General features: G+C 49.3%; 1 protein-coding gene across 1 annotated transcript in view; it reads left to right on the plus strand.

Moving 5' to 3' along the window:
- The first annotated feature begins 452 nt into the window (after nt 1-452).
- TRIM9 (tripartite motif containing 9) overlaps nt 453-18,905 on the plus strand; it is a 64,322-nt gene continuing 45,869 nt past the window's right edge. Inside the window, exons 1-3 of the mRNA XM_029912093.1 lie at nt 453-458; nt 1,308-1,403; nt 4,484-4,606. Of these exons, the coding sequence (XP_029767953.1) occupies nt 453-458; nt 1,308-1,403; nt 4,484-4,606 (225 nt within the window). The remainder of the gene's footprint in view (nt 459-1,307; nt 1,404-4,483; nt 4,607-18,905) is intronic.

Here is an 18,905-nt window from a genome sequence, read left to right on the forward strand (position 1 = left end):
CGAAGTTCCAAAAATAATTGATTCAGAAACATTGAAACAACCTTATTGAAAGGTTTTGTTTCGATAATGTCGAAACATTAATATAATATAATATAATATAATTAATAATTAATTATAATTAATTAATTAATGGCAGGCAAGAGGAGGATAGTCACAGTGCATGTAGAAGAAATTAGGGGGAAGATGAACTTGGGACTCTTAATGGTGGATGGGCTGGGGCGTGTACATTTAGTAATCAACATGAAATGAGAAAGTCCATTTCAATTTCAAATAATTTTTAAATGTTTTCATCAAAATCGCCACATTCCTGCAAAAACATTTCAATTTTGGGAAAATAGCATTTTCTTATGGAAAACTGTTCAGTCGAAAGTTTTCTGAATAGCTCTAATTGAAGCTGCTCATCTTGGGGTGGGGGGGGGCTCTCTAAATAATCTAGGAAAATCAAAATACCAATGCAGGTAGGTGTCATTATCTGCCCTGGGGATGTAGAAACCACTGCGAAGTAGTTTAAAAGAGATTCACTTTGACATTTTGAGCCAGGAGTGCCACTAATTTGTTCCATTTTCTGTACCAGGCTGATAAACTAGCACAAGGGTTTAGATAATCTAAAAGGTGCCAAGCACAATGGGATGGATAGTGCTCATCTCATAAAACTCAGGCCGCTTACGCAGGTGCCTGAATGTGGATTTAGTCGCCTGGCTTTAGGCACCTGAGTTTGAAACTTTCAGCCTTTGTGTTTATTTATTATACAAATTATTGTTCAACTAAAGGGGGCTCACCACACCCACCCATTCATCTTTGATCTGCCCCGCGGTGAAACAGGAGTAGATTAAAGCACACTAACAAGCTGTTAGTGCGCATCAGCAGGGTGCACATGGACACTTAGTGCGTGGCAGGCTAGTGCGGGCTAGATTCACACCCTAGTTTGCTGCAAACTAAATATTTTTGTAGACAAGCCCTAAGTGACTGGGCCAAGGTCACAAAGGAAAGTCTCAAGGGGAGTTGAATCCAAGGTTCCCAAGCCCCATGGTAGTATCCTAACCACTGGACCATCCTTCCTCTCACTGTTTACATTTGGGGAAACTGAAGTGCAGGGCTAACTCCAGTGATTTGCCCAAGGTCACACAGCTGAAGGGGGTCTGGGCTTGGACCCTGAACTCCAGGCCAATCACTAGACAATGCTTCCTCCACTTAAGGTCTGAGGCCAGAATACATGTTCCTTGGTGTGAATGAATGCCATCCCCAACCACCTGCTCCTGTATGCTCTGTTTATTGCTAACCTGCTTTGTATTTCTTTCTGCATGCAGAGCCAGCTCTCCCAGGCACTGAATGGATTGTCAGACAGAGCCAAGGAAGCCAAAGAGTTCCTGGTGCAGCTACGAAACATGGTTCAGCAAATCCAGGTACCATACCAACCCGCTAGAGAAACAAACCCCCAACAGGTTAATACGCCATTTGTGACTTCATGCATCACCTCCATGTCTTGTCTTTGCTTGGTGCCCTCCCTACCGCACACACAGCTGGCCCCACACCAAGGGACCCCTTTGCATCTCTCCCCCAGACTCCTGCACTGCTGGGCTAGCTCCACTCGCTCCCTTCTCTCTGGGATTGTCACTAATGCTTCCTTGTGTATCTGCAAGGAGCAGCTGCTACTAGACAATTATCACAGCCAGTCTTCCACCTCCTTGCCCACAGAGCAACACTGACTCTCAGCCTGTCCTGGCTTTGACAAAGGAATATGGATCTCCAGCAGCAGATACAAAGTCTGCTTCCAACTTGCAATCTTGCAATCAGCAGGGCTGTCCGTGAACCAGTTGTAGGAGAAGCAATGTACAAGGCTCCTCTTCCTATCCCCATCCACAGAATGTGGGAGCTTAAACATGCTGGTCTGATTTTTAAGGGAATTTGTTTGAAGGTGTTTTGCTTCAACTCTTTAGCTATCCTTTGGGAATACTGGAGTCACGCTGTTGTGTGTGTAAAATCAGGCCATTTGGGGCCAGATTCTGACGCCTCGCACTGAGCAGTACCTTACTCCACTGAAATCAACAGGATCTTCCATACAGCAAAGTGCGATTCAGAGGGAGAGAGGTATCAGGATCCAGCCCTTCCTGAGCAGGACGCAGGCTACAGTCTGGCTGTTTCTGATCCCCAGCTGGAGGGAGAGCTGCATATGTTTCTTCAGTGGAGGCTTAGTGCCAGCTGCCCTGTCCCTCGAGATTTGGGGACGGCATGAATGTGGATTCCTAACCGAAGCCTTCCACATGAGTGCAATGAGCGTGGCACCGCAGTAAAACATGCTTTCGAGGTTAATATTTAACAAACCTTCAGACAGAAGTGGCTTAGAATCTGACGGTGTAAAGTGCTGCTCTCTGTGGCATGGACAGCTTGTTTTGCTGTTCATTCAGGTCTCCGGAACGGTGACCCACTTTCTGTCTTTCCCAAGGCACCAGCGGCTGATCCATCAATCAGTCTCTGCTGCTGCCAAATTCAAAGACCCACTTCCCTGCCCCCTCCCAGCCAAAGTGCAGCCTTCCCCTGTGCGCAGCTCCTTCCTCCCAGCGTGGTGGGTTTAGTTCAGATGCCATTTCCAGCAGGATTTCCTGCCCCCGTTTGTACATGGCTGATGTGAACCTATCTCCGGGGGAGCAGTGTGGATGGAAGCACTTGATAGTTCCAAAGCCTAGATTTCCAGGAACTTACTTCATGTAGGCAATTACGGAATTAGCCATGTTCCTCCCCATTATGATCTTGATCCTCCAGCCCTTACTCAGTCAGGGCCCGATTCAGCCACACTTAATCACACTGAGTAGTGTACCTCACTACGAGCAGCCACATAGGTCATATTCAGTGTGAGTGGCAGAGTCTAGGAGGCCCCAGCTAAGCGAAGCACTTAAACAACATGTCCTCAACTCTAAGCACATGAGCACTCCCAGTGAAGATAACAGGGCTACTTTCTGGGGCAGGGGCCATCTTTTTGTTCTGTGTTTGTACAGCTCCTAGCACAATGGAGTCCTGGTCCAGGACTGGGGCTCCTGGCTGCTACGGCAATATACATAATCAATAACAAGAATGATAACCTAGCCCGTTGAATTGAGTGAGGTGTCTCACCTGAGCAAGACTCAGACCCTACAAAAGGTAAAAAGGAACCTCTGACCTGATGACCCAAAACTGTCACCATAGCACTGCACTGATACTTGTGATTGATTAAAACCAATGCGTTATTGACAAGATTTCATGTTATAGGCTGGGCCAATTGCTAACAACTTGGCCCCATTTTACGCAGCCTTTTGAGAGAACTCTGCTGGATGTAGGGACCAGATGGTGCCTTCGCCGGGTACAGAGGTACAGCTCAGTGTTGTGTGCAGTAACTGTTTGGTTTGATAACCCCCGAAATCAACCACATGAAATGACCAAATGAACATCATAGCCCCAAAACATCAGAGGATTTCCCCGTCCCAACTAACACCCCCAAACGAATAAAAATTCCCACAGCTCAGTGAACTCTTTAGAATTAAGGCATTATTAAAGGCCCAAATTAGCATAACATTGATAACGTGCAGATCAAAACTGAAATCTTTTGGGGATGAGGCACATTAGCCCTGAGGCAGTAAAGCACGTTTACAGCACTGCATAGATGTGTATGATTAATTACTTAAAGGAACTTACCTTCCACGTAGCCTCCCTCCAGCTCTTAGTGGGCTCAGAGAAGTTCGCAGGTGGCTATTCATGCCTTCGCAATCCCATATTATCTCCTTGCTCCTGTCACCCTTACTCTCGAAGTGTTTCTTATTCATGCCACTAGTCCCATTACCTTCGCGTGAGTAAAATTACATCCCTGAGTAGGGCCTTGCAGGATTGGGATCTGAATAAACACTGCAAGATATAGAGCGATCAGAGGGGTCCGGAGCTATTACCCATCGTTAGTGCAGTTAAGGTTTAGTGTATAGCACAAAGTAACTCTTTCACTGGATGGAGGCAGGAAGAACTAAAAGTTGTTTAATTCTTAAAACGCTGGGACAAATATATTCGTCCTCAGTAAATTCCACCTGGTTTCTGCTATTCCAGTTCCTTCTATATTTGCCCCCATCATCTAATCTAACCTCCCAAACACATCCCAGCCTCCTGACTGTTATCCCTCCCCAAGACAACCCCTCGCAGCCCCTTCAGGCTCCCCCCACTCCCAGTTCCCTCATCCCACACACCCGACCTGACCAGCCAGTCCGCTGCTGGAAAACCTCCCATCCTTACCCAGATGTGGACTCCACTCCAACCCACCTCCCGAGAGCTAGTTCCTATCCCAATTGACTGGCCAATGAGAGGCTGAAGGGACATATCTGGAGGGGCAAGGGGCCAATGGGAGCTTCCAGCAACATGGAGTCAGAGTAGTTAACATGGGGGGGGTCCCCTCCAGACGAGTGATGGATGGGCTGCAGCAGGCGCAGGTGAAATCCCCGGGGCTGTGAGCTGTGCTTTGTTAACGCAGGAGAACAGCGTGGAGTTCGAAGCCTGCCTGGTGGCACAGTGCGATGCCCTCATTGACGCGCTCAACAGAAGGAAAGCCCAGCTGCTGTCCCGAGTCAACAAGGAGCACGAGCACAAACTGAAGGTCAGTTCAAAGCTTTCTGGTTTCTGAGCCTCTTGTTTCCCGGTTGTAATTGTAACCCAGCGCTTGAGTGAAATCAGCAGAGCCGTTCTGACTGCAGTGGTTCAGTCGTTCTGTCTCCGCCTCACATCTTTTCTTAATCAGTGTTCTGTCACAGATCGGTGTGGCAATACCCACTTTTCAGCAGTTAGGCTTATGGTTAAAGTTGGCCCTGCTAGGCCGCAGTTATGACAACAGCCCTCAGCTCTGTTGACTTCAGTGGGAGGTGAGGTAGGGTGACCGTACGTCCCGTTCTGGCCGGGACAGTCCCGTTTCTAAGCGCTGTCCCAGCCGTCCTGACTTGCGGAGCTCGGGGGGGGAGGGTCAGCCCCAACCACAGGCAGTGGGGGCTTGGGGGTCAGCCCCAGCCATGGTTGTCATGGGGTACGGAGCTCGGGGGGGAGAGGGGAGGAGTCAGCCCCAGCCTTGGGAGGCGGAGGGGGGGGCGGCAGCTTGGGCTCAGACGAGCCCCAGCCATCCCGTTTTTACTTTAGGAAATATGGTCACCCTAAGGTGAGGGCCCCCAGCACCTTGCAAGATCAGCCCCTAAATTAGCATGGTGCAGAGGGGCAGGTACAGGAATGCAACAGGAAGAGTGATTGTGTTGCTCTGCATGGCACGCACCGTTATGTTAAGGGATCAAGTCAGACATGACAGTCGGGCACTCGGGTACTCCAGGGGTGCCATAGGAAACCCCCAGACAGATAGCACAGGAGAGGAGGTGCAAGAAGTGAAGCTGAAAGTGGGACCTGAAGGAGAAGGGAAGGCAGCATTACCCTTCAGTTCGTCACTTGGCAGTTCCTTGATGAACAGTGCCTGCTCTTTTCAGCTGGCTCGTATCTGCCAAGGAGAGTCCGGGGCTTGGGCTAAACAGAGACTGTCAGGTGGGCGTGAGTTGACGGGTTGGTGCTAGCATGGTATCCATTGGCTGGTGTAACCGTACATCAGCAAGCCAGCCACGCAGGCCCAGGGCAATCCCACTAAAGTGGGTCACCCAGAGCCTGAGGTACTGAGAAGACACAACCATGTCACGCTGAGTTTTCCAGGGCTGTTATCTGAGCGCATTTCCGTTACTCGGCTGAAACCTGCTTGCAGAGAAGTTTTCACATCACGTCTCTCTCTCTCCTTGTACGTTTGGCGCATAGCACGGCGTTGGGCCATCCGAGTGGCTTTGACTCATTTTGTAGCCCTTTCCCAGGATGGCTCTAGCCAGGTTTCTCCCCCCCCCCCCCCGAGAGCTGAGGGAGCCTGAAGGGCATTGTCGTCAATCTCACGTTCACCCTCACAATGAAGAAACCTGATGCTCTAGCTTAGGGCTACTCAAACGTTTTCATCGCATGAGTCACCCATCTTAGCAAGGAAGCTGCCGTGTGGACCAGCACCCCACCACCCCATTTCACAAGTGCACAGATCATCACCCCTCTCATTCATGAAAGCATAACATCTTTGTCCCTGACACTTTTCTTTCTTGTCCTTGTTTAGCCACCAATTAAATTCCCACCTCCAAAGTCAGGGCCTCTGCTTTGCCCTGCAGCGCTGACAGGAGTCAGAGTTTATAATCAAAGTTGTTCTGCTTTGTAGCTGGGCATTCCTTGTGGGGTAATGTGAGGAGTCTGATCGAAGCCAGCCAGCTGTCTGAGCTGGGCCCGGCTAAGTCAGCGATAGTGGGACAGGGCAGTCTGGCAATCAGTTCTGCGGGGTGGGGAAACTGTTTTCCTGTCAGTGTTTTAGAGCCCCGAACATAGTGGTGATGCTCCGTCACAGAGAAAAATACCCAGCCACAAATGGGACTCCTTTAAACTCTAAACACAGCTCGAATTTTCAGACTTGGTGCCCTAAAGCCAGGCATTTATATTCACACTTAGGCACCCAACTGAAAGCGCTCTCCCTTTCAGACGTGCTGTGTCCCCACAGCCCCCAGCAACTTCCCACCGGCCACTTTTATTTAGGGGCCTTACTGTGGGTAGCCATGTTTGAAAATGTTGGCCACGGCTGGTCTGTGAATGCAGCTGCAGCAAAGGCTTCTGTGAAGAGGGAAGGTTGCCTGATGCGACCTGGTTCAAAGAGCCAGCAAGAAGTGTCCGTGCCATATCCCGGGTCCCCCAGTAGCAGTGACGATTGAACACTGGTTTTAATTTCTTACTGCCGTGCGGTGGACTCTCCAAAGCAATTGGTCTTTCAAATCCAGCAGCCATCCCCCCCCGGTTGGTAACAGTTTCAATGTAGGTCACATTTTTAGACTAAACGACTTGACTGTTCCCTTTAATTCACATGCTAGGGAATAAGTAATAAAGGCAGCAGAACTGGTACTTTGAAGATTATCTGGGAGTGAACAGCACGTTACATAACATGGTCTTGTCTTAATTCTGCGACAGAATCCTATGCAGCGCATGTGTATACACGTGTCATGGGGCTTTTGCATTGTTAAGGTGGTATGCTCACCCTTTCCATAAAGCCTGGGTAAATAAAGCCTGGGTCTGGTAGCATCCTTCCCCTGGAGGCCAGGGATGGGGCATGCATGGGGCACCTCTTCAGTTGTGCCATGGCTGCTACCACTAGCCCAGGAGCTGCGTATTGGGCAGTGGGGCTGTGCACTTCACAGACCCACCAGCCACGCCTCTGCCACTCCCCTAGCGCATGCATTAAATGCCCCTGCTCCAATGGGCTGCCACGTTGGGCTGAGGAATTGCCATTGGCCTCTGTATTTGGCACGGGTGCGACCGCTGCTGGAATACTGTGTCCAGTTCTGGTGCCCACAATTCAAGAAGGATGTTAATAAACTGGAGAGGGTTCAGCGAAGAGCCACACAAGAAGGATTAAAGGATTAGAAAGAATGCCTTACATAGACTCAAGAATCTCAATCTATGTACCGTAACAAAGAGAAGGTTAAGGGGTGACTTGATCACAGTCTGCAAGTACCTATATGGGGAACAAATATTTAATAACGGGCTCTTCAGTCTAGCAGAGAAAGGTCTAACATGACTAAATGGCTGGAAGTTAAAGCTAGACAAATTCAGACTGGAAATAGGGCATACGTTTTTAGCAATGAGTAATTAACCCTGGAACAATTTACCAAGGGTTGTGGTGGATTCTCCATCACTGACCATTTAAAAAATCAAGATGGGTTGTCTTTCTAAAAGATCTGCCCTGGGAGTTATTTGGGGGAGGTCCTATGGCTTGTGTTACACAGGAGGTCAGACTAGATGATCACAGTGGTCCCTTATGGCTCTGGAATCTGGGAAGCTATGAATTGTCCCGAGTGGCCATTTCGCAGCCTTATCTCCTCCGTCAGTCCTTCCGTGCTTCAGCCCTTCTTTTCCAGGCCCTCTCTGCAGCTCCCTTGTTGCTTGAGTCATTGCAGAGCTGCATGGTTCTTCCCCAACGCAAAGGACCGGATGCCTGCCCTCTGCTATAACTGTGCCGGCACAGGCATCGCTGTTGGGCTGACACTGCTGGCAGGGCCAAACAGGAACTCAAACAGCCGCCATGGAAAGGGGATGCAAAATGTAAGCAGCGTTGCGCATGAAACTACAGAGCAGCTGTCATTCCAAAGGGGACGGGACCTCAGCTGCCACTGAACCTGAGGGAGCATTGTGATTGGCATGGACTGTGAAATGTAACAAAGCCAGGAGCATTTGCACTCAGACGGTGGAGCATTGGAATTGCTGTACAGAGGGTGGAGATGTTACTGGAATCTGTCAAGAGCGAAGCGATCCAGTATTCAGAACTGCAGCTTAGGACCTGATTCCTCATTCCCCTGCAGTCATTTATACTGGCACTAAGTGGGCATAAGACATTGCTCAGTCAGAACGGTCGCACTTGCGTTCTGCACCTGGCACTCAGTTTGCACTGCCGCACAGCAGCAGCTCTTGAAAGGATCTTTCTGCTTGCTTGCAGTGGTGTAGTGGCACTGTTTATAAGTGAGGAAGAGGAGAGAGAGCAGAGCTTTGCTCTGTAGGCTGGGTCGATGCCGCAGATTTGTCCAAATTTCTGTTCCCATGCAGCATTCCGGAATGTGTGTTAACAGGGTTTCCAAGCTGACCTACTTTATCTGACACATATTTCACGGACAGAACGGCACATCGCCACGTTTGCCCAAAGAGCCAACTCACATGTGTCCCCTGGGTGGAAATATTTGTAAGAAAATTACCTAAAATGGGATGATTTTTCACTCTTCTTCCCTCCCTCCCCTCCTTTTTCCTTATATTGCCAAATGCATGTGGAGATCAGAACTTCCAGAGCAAACCCCTCCTTATTCGTGCTCCATGTTAAAGACTTAGTTTTTAGAAACAAAAAATGCTGTCCTTGTGAGAAGCAGTGGTGGGCATCATTTTAAATCACCAGCCAAGAATCCCCCTTCAGCCTTAGCTGTAATAACACCCCCCACCCCCAGCTGCATTTTTCTAATGCTCACGTTTGGTTTTATTTCTAAATTCAAGATGCTGCAGAATGCGATGCTGTACGAAATCAAGAGACCAATATGGTCCAAAGCCCAGTAGTTTGGGCGAGTGACATACAGGCTTCTCTGCACAGTTCTCCGAGGGTGAAATTCATGTAGGGGCAACCCAAAGCATAACCCTACCTAGGTCTCACTTAAGCTCTCAATAATAAGACATAAGTGGACAATTCTGGCCTTTGGCATATGGATGACTTTTGTCCTCAATGCATTTTAATCTGTAACTACACTAACCTAGCTGCTGGAGCCCTCACCCCTGAACCCCAAATTGTCAGATTCCCTGGAGAGACTGATTACGTGGACAGATGTGCGTTAAGGGCTATGCTGTGGTCACAAAACTTGTACCACTCCTGACCTTAGCCGGTGTATGACCCTAGATCTCCAGAGGTGAAAGGCTAATCCGTTCACCTCCTGTACTTACATAATGCTTCTGGATCCAGGGGAGCTGGCTTCAGAAATTTGAGCTGAGAGTTTCAAAAAAAGTTTAAGGCAATTAGGTACCTAACTCCCATGAGGCACCTACCTCCTTTAGGTTCTTTGAAAATCCAAGCCGAAATATTAGAGTTTGGGGAGTTGGGGGGGGGGAAGGAAATTCATGGAAGTAACACTGGGAGTATTTTTTCTGCTTGAAGTTACCACTAAGAGCCTCACACGATTAAAACGAGCCTCTTAACTCTGGGCTACACTACAGACTTAAGTCGACTTAGGTGGGATCGACTTAGTCACCACGGTAATTACTGTGGCGATTCGTGTCCTCCCTGCCCTTTCTGTCGGGGGCGCACGTCCTTCCACCCACTTAAGGGGCAGTGGGGGGGGGCTGAGAGCCTGGACTCTCAGCTCCACGCAGATCCCCACCAGGAGCCTGGCTGCCCACCAGGCTCTCTGCTCCCTGCCGGGAGCCTAGGCGGCTGCTGGGCTTTCAGCAGTGAGCTTGGAGCTTAGGTGCAGCCGGGCTCCCAGCGGGGAAAAGGGGGCTTGGAGCCAAGGCGGCACGTGTTACCCTTTGAGCATAGAATCATAGAATCATAGAATATCAGGGTGGGAAGAGACCTCAGGAGGTCATCTAGTCCAACCCCCTGCTCAAAGCAGGACCAATTCCCAACTAAATCATCCCAGCCAGGGCTTTGTCAAGCCGGGCCTTAAAAACTTCTAAGGATGGAGATTCCACCACCTCCCTAGGCAATCCATTCCAGTGCTTCACCACCCTCGCGAAAAAATTTTTCCTAATATCCAACCTAAACCTCCCCCACTGCAACTTCAGACCATTACTCCTTGTTCTGTCATCTGGTACCACTGAGAACAGTCTAGATCCATCCTCTTTGTAACCCCCTTTCAGGTAGCTGAAAGCAGCTATCAAATCCCCCCTCATTCTTCTCTTTTGCCGACTAAACAATCCCAGTTCCCTCGGCCTCTCCTCAGAAGTCCGGTGTTCCAGCCCCCTAATTGTTTTTGTTGCCCTCCACTGGACTCTTTCCAATTTTTCCACATCCTTTCTGTAGTGTGGGGCCCAAAACTGAACACAGTACTCCAGATGAGGCCTCACCAATGTCGAATAGAGGGGAATGATCACGTCCCTCAATCTGCTGGCAATGCCCCTACTTATACAGCCCAAAATGCCGTTAGCCTTCTTTGCAACAAGGGCACACTGTCGACTCATATCCAGCTTCTCGTCCACTGTAACCCCTAGGTCCTTTTCTGCAGAACTGCTGCCTAGCCACTCGGTCCCTAGTCTGTAGCAGTGCATGGGATTCTTCTGTCCTAAGTGCAGGACTCTGCACTTGTCCTTGTTGAACCTTATCAGATTTCTTTTGGCCCAATCCTCTAATTTGTCTAGGTCCCTCTGTATCCTATCCCTACCTTCCAGCGTATCTACCTCTCCCCCCAGCTTAGTGTCAGCAGCTAACATGAGACCTTCCTGTGCTTTCTTTTACAAAAACTCTCCAGTCCCCACATTGTCTCTCAGTCTTTTATACCTTGCTCGTGCCCATGGGAGGTATCAGAGCACCTTGCGGAGGTGTCTTTGCACTGGGGAGTGGACAAGGGAGACGATATGAAGAGGGGTTAAAGGCTGGACAATTCATTTTTCTGCTACCTGAGGGAGGATTGATTGTAAAAGGTTTCAAGTGTCTTGGACACAGTCTATTGGTATTCTGCCTGCACATGTAGAGAAGGCACTAACGCCAAGTGCAGAGACTGTAGAGTAAGGATTGGGATTAATAGTAAGAGGCAGTTGAATTTGCGGGCTCCTGCGTATCACAAAACAGAGCCATCTGACTCATTCTTCGTAGAACAGAGAGCTGGCTCATTGATCCTGAGAGGCAGCATAGACTGCAGAAGAAAGAGATGACATTGCAAAATGCATGAGCTTGGGGAGCTGTTAAAGAAGTCAAATGTAAATGGACTTTCTATCAAAATGTATTTTTACCCTGAGTTGTCCCTTAGTAATGAGGTTTTACGCCTCCAGCCTTCTAATACCACTTTGCTTTCTGCTGGTTTTACTAAATTGTTTTATTAGCTCTAACTTCTCTGGGGCTCTTTAGTTTGTTCTCCATTTGTGTACGTTGCACTGGAATCTGGGCTCGGAACTGCACCTTACAAACCCTTTGATGGAAATGATAGAATCACAGGACTGGAAGGGACCTCGAGAGGTCATCTCAATCTCATCTCAACTCAAATGAGATCATTCAAGTTTCCTACATATGGTACCTCCAGCATCGTGATGACCATTAATGCCACTGCAATTCCAGTTACAAACCCCCTCTGATCTCCACTGAAACATGTCCGACTGGAAATACTTTGTACAAATTACACATAGGCATTGTAAGTTAGGCCTGAATGTCAGAATCTTTCCAGTTGTTCTTGCCACCTGCGTTTCAACCACTTCTCCTGTTAGTTCTGTTCCACAAAAGGAGCGTTCCCTCCCCCCGACTGATAACCCTTTTCTCTGTCTGCATTTGGGAAAACAACCCCGCTTTAGTTTCGGTTGTAGATTTTAAGACCAGAAGGGACCATTACGATGATCTGTTGTGACTTCCTTCATAACACAGGCTAGAAACGTCACCCAGCACATCTGGCCCAACTTGTGGTGGACCTAGAGCACATCTTGTAGAAAGAGACATCCCAGGCTGGTTCAAAGTCTCCAGGTGATAGAGAATTTACCACACCTCTTGCTTATTTGTTCTAATGGTTAATGAGGGCACTGGGTATTTGATGTTTATATCAGCCAGAAATGAACGGCAGTTTTAAACAAGAGAAAGAGACAAGGCAAATGTCAATAATTTAATGGCCTTAACCTTTCAGTCTGGCTGGCTATTAAAATGCCTTGTAATGCCCTACGGGCCCATTGCTTTCGATTTATAGGGTTTCTTGTGAAAAGTTCCAGTTGGGCTATTGGATTTTGAAAATAATCTCATTGGTTAAGTGAAACTACTGTCGTCACAGTGCACTCTGGAACGGCCTCTCTTGGGAGCATCATCAGGCCATAATAATAAGTCAGTGATGTCTGAGCTCAGCTTCTCCACTCTAGGACACAGGCCCTGTTACTAGCAAGAGCAGACAGAGGGGGGCGGTGTATTGTCTTTGCTCTTGCGTCAAACCCCTTTTTGATTTGACACAAGATTTTGGTGTCGCTCTGCTCCGGCTAGTAGATAGCGCTGACTGTCAGACCCACGTCCCCCTTTTCTGTAGGACCAACTGGCTTCAAATCAATCTTTGCCCTTTGCCATTGATGCTACGTACTTCCAGCTGGAAGGGTGGGATATGGGAACTTCCTTAACTCAGTATGTTGGACAGTGTTCAATGAAAGGAGAAGGGGATCTTAAGAGCAGAGAGCAATTTAGGCACCCTTCTCTCAGGGCACCAAGAACATCACCTTAGTAACACAGAGTCTAAGGCGGCTCGAAAATGTTCTGTCAAAATTGGTTTTTGACAGAAAATTGGATTTTGTACAGCGAGAATTTTTTCACAAGTAGTGTCCACTTTCTGTGGAAACTGTCAATTTTTCATCAAAAAATGAATGCCTGAAAACCAAAATACTTTAATTTGGAGTGCCGCTGCAGTGCACTATGGGAGATATAGTTTAGGTGCCTCGTGTTCCCATTCTTTTGATACGGTCTCCCACAGTATTCTTGCCAGCAAGTTAAAGAAGTATGGATTGGATGAATGGACTATAAGGTGGATAGAAAGCTGGCTAAATCGTCAGGCTCAAGGGGTAGTGATCAACGGCTTGATGTCTAGTTGGCAGCCGGTATCAAGCAGAGTGCCCCAAGGGTCGGTCCTGGGGCCGGTTTTGTTCTACATCTTCATTAATGATCTGGATGATGGGATGGATTGCACCCTCAGCAAGTTTGCGGATGACACTAAACTGGGGGGAGAAGTAGATACGCTGGAAGGTAGGGATAGGATCCAGAGTGACCTTGACAAATTGGAGACAAAAGAAATCTGATGAGGTTCAACAAGGACAAGTGCGGAGTCCTGTACTTAGGATGGAAGAATCCCATGCACTGCTACAGGCTGGGGACCGACTGGCTAAGCGGCAGTTTTGCAGAAAAGGACCTAGGGGTTACAGTGGACAAGAAGCTGGATATGAGTCAGCAGTGTGCCCTTGTTGCCAACAAGGCTAATGGCATATTGGGCTGCATTAGTAGGAGCATTCCCAGCAGATCGAGGGAAGTGATTGTTCCCCTCTATTTGGCACTGGTGAGGCCACATCTGAGTATTGCATACAGTTTTGGGCCCCCCACAGAAAGGATGTGGACAAATTGGAGAGAGTCCAGCAGAGGGCAATGGAAATGATTATAGGGTGATTCCTTCCTGACCCTTGCGATAGTCAGCTCAGGAGATTGAGAGCTTGTCTACATGGTGCTTTAGTCCACACCAGAGGGGTGTAAATTTAAGTCTGCATAAGCATATCACACACTAACTGGCCTATGTGGACACTGCTGAGATGCACTACAAGTTTCTTAATGCGCATTAATGTAGTTCTGTTTCAAACAGTACTATGATAACCCATACTAGGGAAGTTTTAGTGCACACCAGCAGGATCTACACGAGCCAGTTAGCTCATAACACACTAGTGCAGACTAAAATTTACACCCCTCTGGTGCAGACTAAATGCACCATGGAGACAAGCCCTGAGCATGATCACGGGTGACATGCAGGATTTGGAGTCTCACAGGGTGCCCTAAACTGGAGTCCTCCTGCGTGGTAGCTCTGGCCTAGCTCACCCTTTGGACCTCTGAGGAGCCAAGGTTCGGTAGTGAAGGTTGCAAAATCCAGGAATCTAGTGTTGAGCACTGAAAAGGAAAGAAGACCCTTGTGCAGAGATGAGTGCAGATGTTATTGTCTTTTAGGGGCTGTATTAAAATGTAAATTACAGCTAATGTCGTCTTACCGGGAAGAAAAGCTTTTGGAATAAATTGCCTATTTTAAGGTTGCAGTGAGCTGCAGTGGCTGACAAAAATGCTTCATGACAGGCAGTAATTAGCAACAGAGGGTTCTAGCAGATGCCCCCCTTTAGCATGTAAAGAAAAAAAGATCCCTTTGCGTTATCGAAGAGATCACCACCGAATTGTATGCAGCTGCTCTGAACTCTTTCCCAACCTCCAGCCCAGCACTGCCAAACTCCCCAACGTGACTTACCCATTCAGTTACATCCCATTAGCCTCCTCCCAGCATGTTCCATAATTCAGCAAGGCTTGGTTTGCATCCTAGCATTGTGGGACTTGCAGGAGAGCTTTGTAACCTATCTACTTCCATGCAAAATTAATGCGATCCCAGTTTTCATCTGTAAGCTGATGAATACTGTATGTTCTTAATCACCCAGAGACTGCCCTCCGGAGACTTCTTATTTATGCAGGAGTCAAATGCTTGAGGTTCTTCTGAAATTGGCTTTCAATGCTCTCGTTCCAAAGTAATGCATGCAGAGGAGTTTCTGGACTCTTGTGGCCTTTTCCAAATCCCCCTGGAGTCAATGAGAATCTTTCCATTGACCGTAGTGGGGTTTGGATCGGGCCCTTATATAATCTGGCAGATGTTTGCAACTATTTTTGGAAAAGCTTTTATTTAAGTTTTCATGCATTTAGGCAGCGTGGTTCAAGGAGTCTCTGCTCCGTCATTTCAGCTCCGCTGCCCCACTCCGGTGTTTGTCCAGCATGAACGGAGGGCCAGCTGATCAGCTCACGTCAATCAGTATTAGGGTGATCAGATGTCCCGATTTTATAGGGACAGTCCCGATTTTTGGGTCTTTTTCTTATATAGGCTCCTATTACCCCCCACCCCCCCCGTCCCGATTTTTCACACTTGCTGTCTGGTCACCCTACTCAGCATAGCTGCCTTAAAGTCCCTGGAGTGTTGCCCATTTACACCAACTGAGGATCAGTCCCTTAGCCCTGAAATGGTTTGTAGGAAAAGTGGATTTTCAGTGTCGTTGTTTCAGACTCTTCTTCTAATGAAAAGATTCACAGTCAAGAATAAGGCCTGGGGTCTACACTACAAAATTAGGTCAGTTTAACTATGTTGGTCAGGGGTGTGAAAAATCCACACCCGTGAGTGGCGTTGCTAAGCCCACCAAAGTCCCCATGTAGGCAGTCCTAGGTCGACAGAAGAATTCTTCCATCAACCTAGCTACCATTTCTTGGGGAGGTGGGTTACCTACACTGACGGGAGGGGTTCTCCCATCGGCGTAGGTAATGTCTACACTCAGCAGCTACAGTGGCGCAGCTGTACTGGTTTGGAGTGTAGACAAGCCCTAAGTAACAAAGAGGCGTTGGCTTCTGCAGACCTGCTGCCGCTCCTTTTACTGCTACTCAGCTTCCTGCTGACTAGATAATCATGCTTGTTTCTAGCAGATCGGTAAGGAAAATGGAAAGCTCCTAAACTCAAGGAATAAAGACCAATCTAGTAAGCCACACCATAGCTCAGTGGTTTGAGCATTGGCCTACTAAACCTAGGGGTGTGAGTTCAATCCTTAAGGGGGCCATTTAGGGAACTGGGATAGAAATCTGGGGATTGGTCCTGCTTTGAGCAGGGGGTTGGACTAGATGATCTCCTGAGGTCCCTTCCAGCTATATGATTCTATGAGCAAGAGAGGTGTGCCTCGCTTGAAAAAGACAAGCAACAAAATCCAATACCTGAGTAGCACAGAAGTAAAAAGACTCCTAGCAAAGTATCCAATTCTCCCATTATAATGCCCTCCATTTTCAGCACCTGACCAGTATCTGTGCAGCACCGCGACACTGATTTGTGTGTGTATGCGGATTAGATGGATCTAGCAGTTGTGTCCCCAGTACTGGGGGTTCATTGCAAACCCACACTTTACAGAGAACCAATCTCAGGTTACCATCTTGCTTCTGTTTCTGTGATTGCCTGGGAGTTACGGTTACAGTTATATAAGGGGATAGATAACTGCCCTGATCATTACACTTCAACCTTCATCATTAGGAAAAGCCAAAGGAAAACTCCGTGTCACCAAGGGCCAGGTTTATCGGTGATGAGTCCAGCCATTTATGGATGGTACAAGCATAACGGAATTCAGGCCCCTGCAGCTAGAGCCAGTGTAACACCGACAGACCCCGGTCATCAGGATTGAACCTGGGGCCTCTGGAGCTTAGTGCATGAGCCTCTACAGCATGAGCGAAAAGCCAACAGGCTGTTAGCTAAGCTCTAGAGCAGATTCATAATCTCTCTCTCAGTGGTCTTGGTGCCACTAGCTGGGACAGAACACCACACCCAGGAGATGTATGGGTTACACCAGCTCAGTATCTTCAGCCAATCCAAGGTTCTGGAGGGATCTTATGGTTCCAGAGATGTCCATTGCATGACCAGCTACAAATGTGGGCCCACCTTTCAAGGGCAGGCCTTCCCTGTGCTGGCTGTGTGGCCTTTGAAGGGTTACCGAGGCTCTCCGTGAAGTGGGTTTGGAGCTAGACATTGAAAAGGGTAATTGCCCCGAGCTAAGGAGGTGTCGAGCGGGGGAAGGGGGCTCGTTTCATTGAGATTCAGTTTGCCTTCCCTTTAAATCTGATACACCTGCCTTCTTTGAGACCAATGGAGTCTGCTCTCCTCCCAGCACCCTTCCCCGGGTGGCCCCTCTGGCCCAGCTGTGGGCACTGAGTGAGGGGCTCACCAGAGGTCTAGGCACGGGGGCCGTGGCAATTACTGCATCCCAAGGGGGCCTTTTCCCTTCCCCTGGCTGTTAAACACAGTGAAGTACCAGAGCCCACTGAACTAGGGCATAAGGGACATAACGGGGCTGAGGTGTGAGGACGCACAGCTACTAGCGAGGCCGGGCCCACTCCATGTGGCGCTCTGTCCCCCTCTGGTGGTGACTGGGTCACATAGAGACGTTGATGGGCCACTTACAGCCCAGACCTACTGAGTCTTTCAGCTCAAGTAGTTGCCGCTTATGCTTCTTAGAGCCAAAGGTCCCGGGTTCTGCCCCTGCTCCTGATACCCCACCCAGGGGTGTGGTGTGACATCAGCACATGGGATGGCCCCGGCGCTTACTATGGATGAAATCTGCTCCGATTCAGGGGGCTAGCGCCTGCCGTGGCACTGCTGGGGAAGTCTCCGGGCCAGCGCAGAGGTGGTGGTATTTCAGGGAGAAGTCACAGGAGTCAGCCCAACAGAGATCCAGGGCCTAATTCCCTGTTCAGAGGCACGGAGGGACAGCAGCTGCTCTCCCAGCCCAGAGACTGGAGTAGCAATGCAGGAGGGTGGCTAGGTCTGGGGCTGGATTTTGCCTCTTCTCCTCACACACCTAAGGCCTGATGGCGTGGGACGCTGCACTGGCCCTGGAGTTCACCTTACCGCTGCTCTCAGCAGGAACAGAGCGAACCCTGCCTAGCGCCAGCTGCTGCTTGCAGCGTATGCACAGGGGGCCCTGACCTCACCCTCGGGGCCTGGTGGGCACCTTAACTGGCCACCCCTGCTGGTACGCAGGGACGCACAGGAAATAAGTGCTGCATGGTCGTGCTGAGGACTCCAACGTGGCCTGGTCCCTGGCCAGCACTCCCACGCAGCACAGAGCCGGAGTGGGCCTTGTGCTACGGTAGCCAAAGAAAGCTGCACCCCAGAGGAGTGTGTGGCCTTCGCACAGTTATTCAGGAGACTGCTGGGGCTCTGAACTGCCCTCTCCCAGCCAAAGACCTCCCAGTCTTACCTGCTGTTGCTCCCGTGCCCTTTAACAACACAGGCGAGCAGTGATGTTGGGGGAGGGGGGCGATTCTGTCCATCAGAAGTATAAGAGGAAATCTGCATTGGGATGGGGATATGTCAGTACAAGCAGACGGGGATTTGTTGCTCTATTGCTTGGTACAGTCCTGAGGGCAGGGTTTGTTTTCCCATCCTTGGGGTTCGGGGATTCTGAGTGAAAGGTGGCCACTCCCAACATGTTCCTAGACACGGGGACTGTTCTTAGCAGTAGGTCTGAGAGCCACGTTCTAGGCAGCTGGACGGCAGTCGGTGCTGTACCATCGAACACATGCATGCAAGTAGGGAAGTGGCATCTGGGGACAAACCCTCAAGTCCGTCCCTGGGCTGGATCGCATCTCCAGACCTGCCAGTGGGGAGTCCCCTATGTGTGTGGTTCATCCCTCCTGGGCTTAATAGGGAGGGGGCAGTCTCCCCTACAGAAGCACCCCCCCCTCCCCAAGAAGGGCACTCCATGGGCTCCCTGTCAGCCTGGCTCCGCTCAGGTTTCTCCAGCCAGTGGATGGCCCAGGGACACCTCTTCCATGGGGATCCCACCTCTGAGGAGAGGGACAAGGGAAAGGAATACAGAGGGGGGAACAATAGGGATTTGGCTCT

This window comes from Terrapene carolina, unplaced genomic scaffold, assembly GCF_002925995.2.
Source record: "Terrapene carolina triunguis isolate 2854851 unplaced genomic scaffold, T_m_triunguis-2.0 Scaffold189, whole genome shotgun sequence".
NCBI lineage: Eukaryota > Metazoa > Chordata > Testudines > Emydidae > Terrapene > Terrapene triunguis.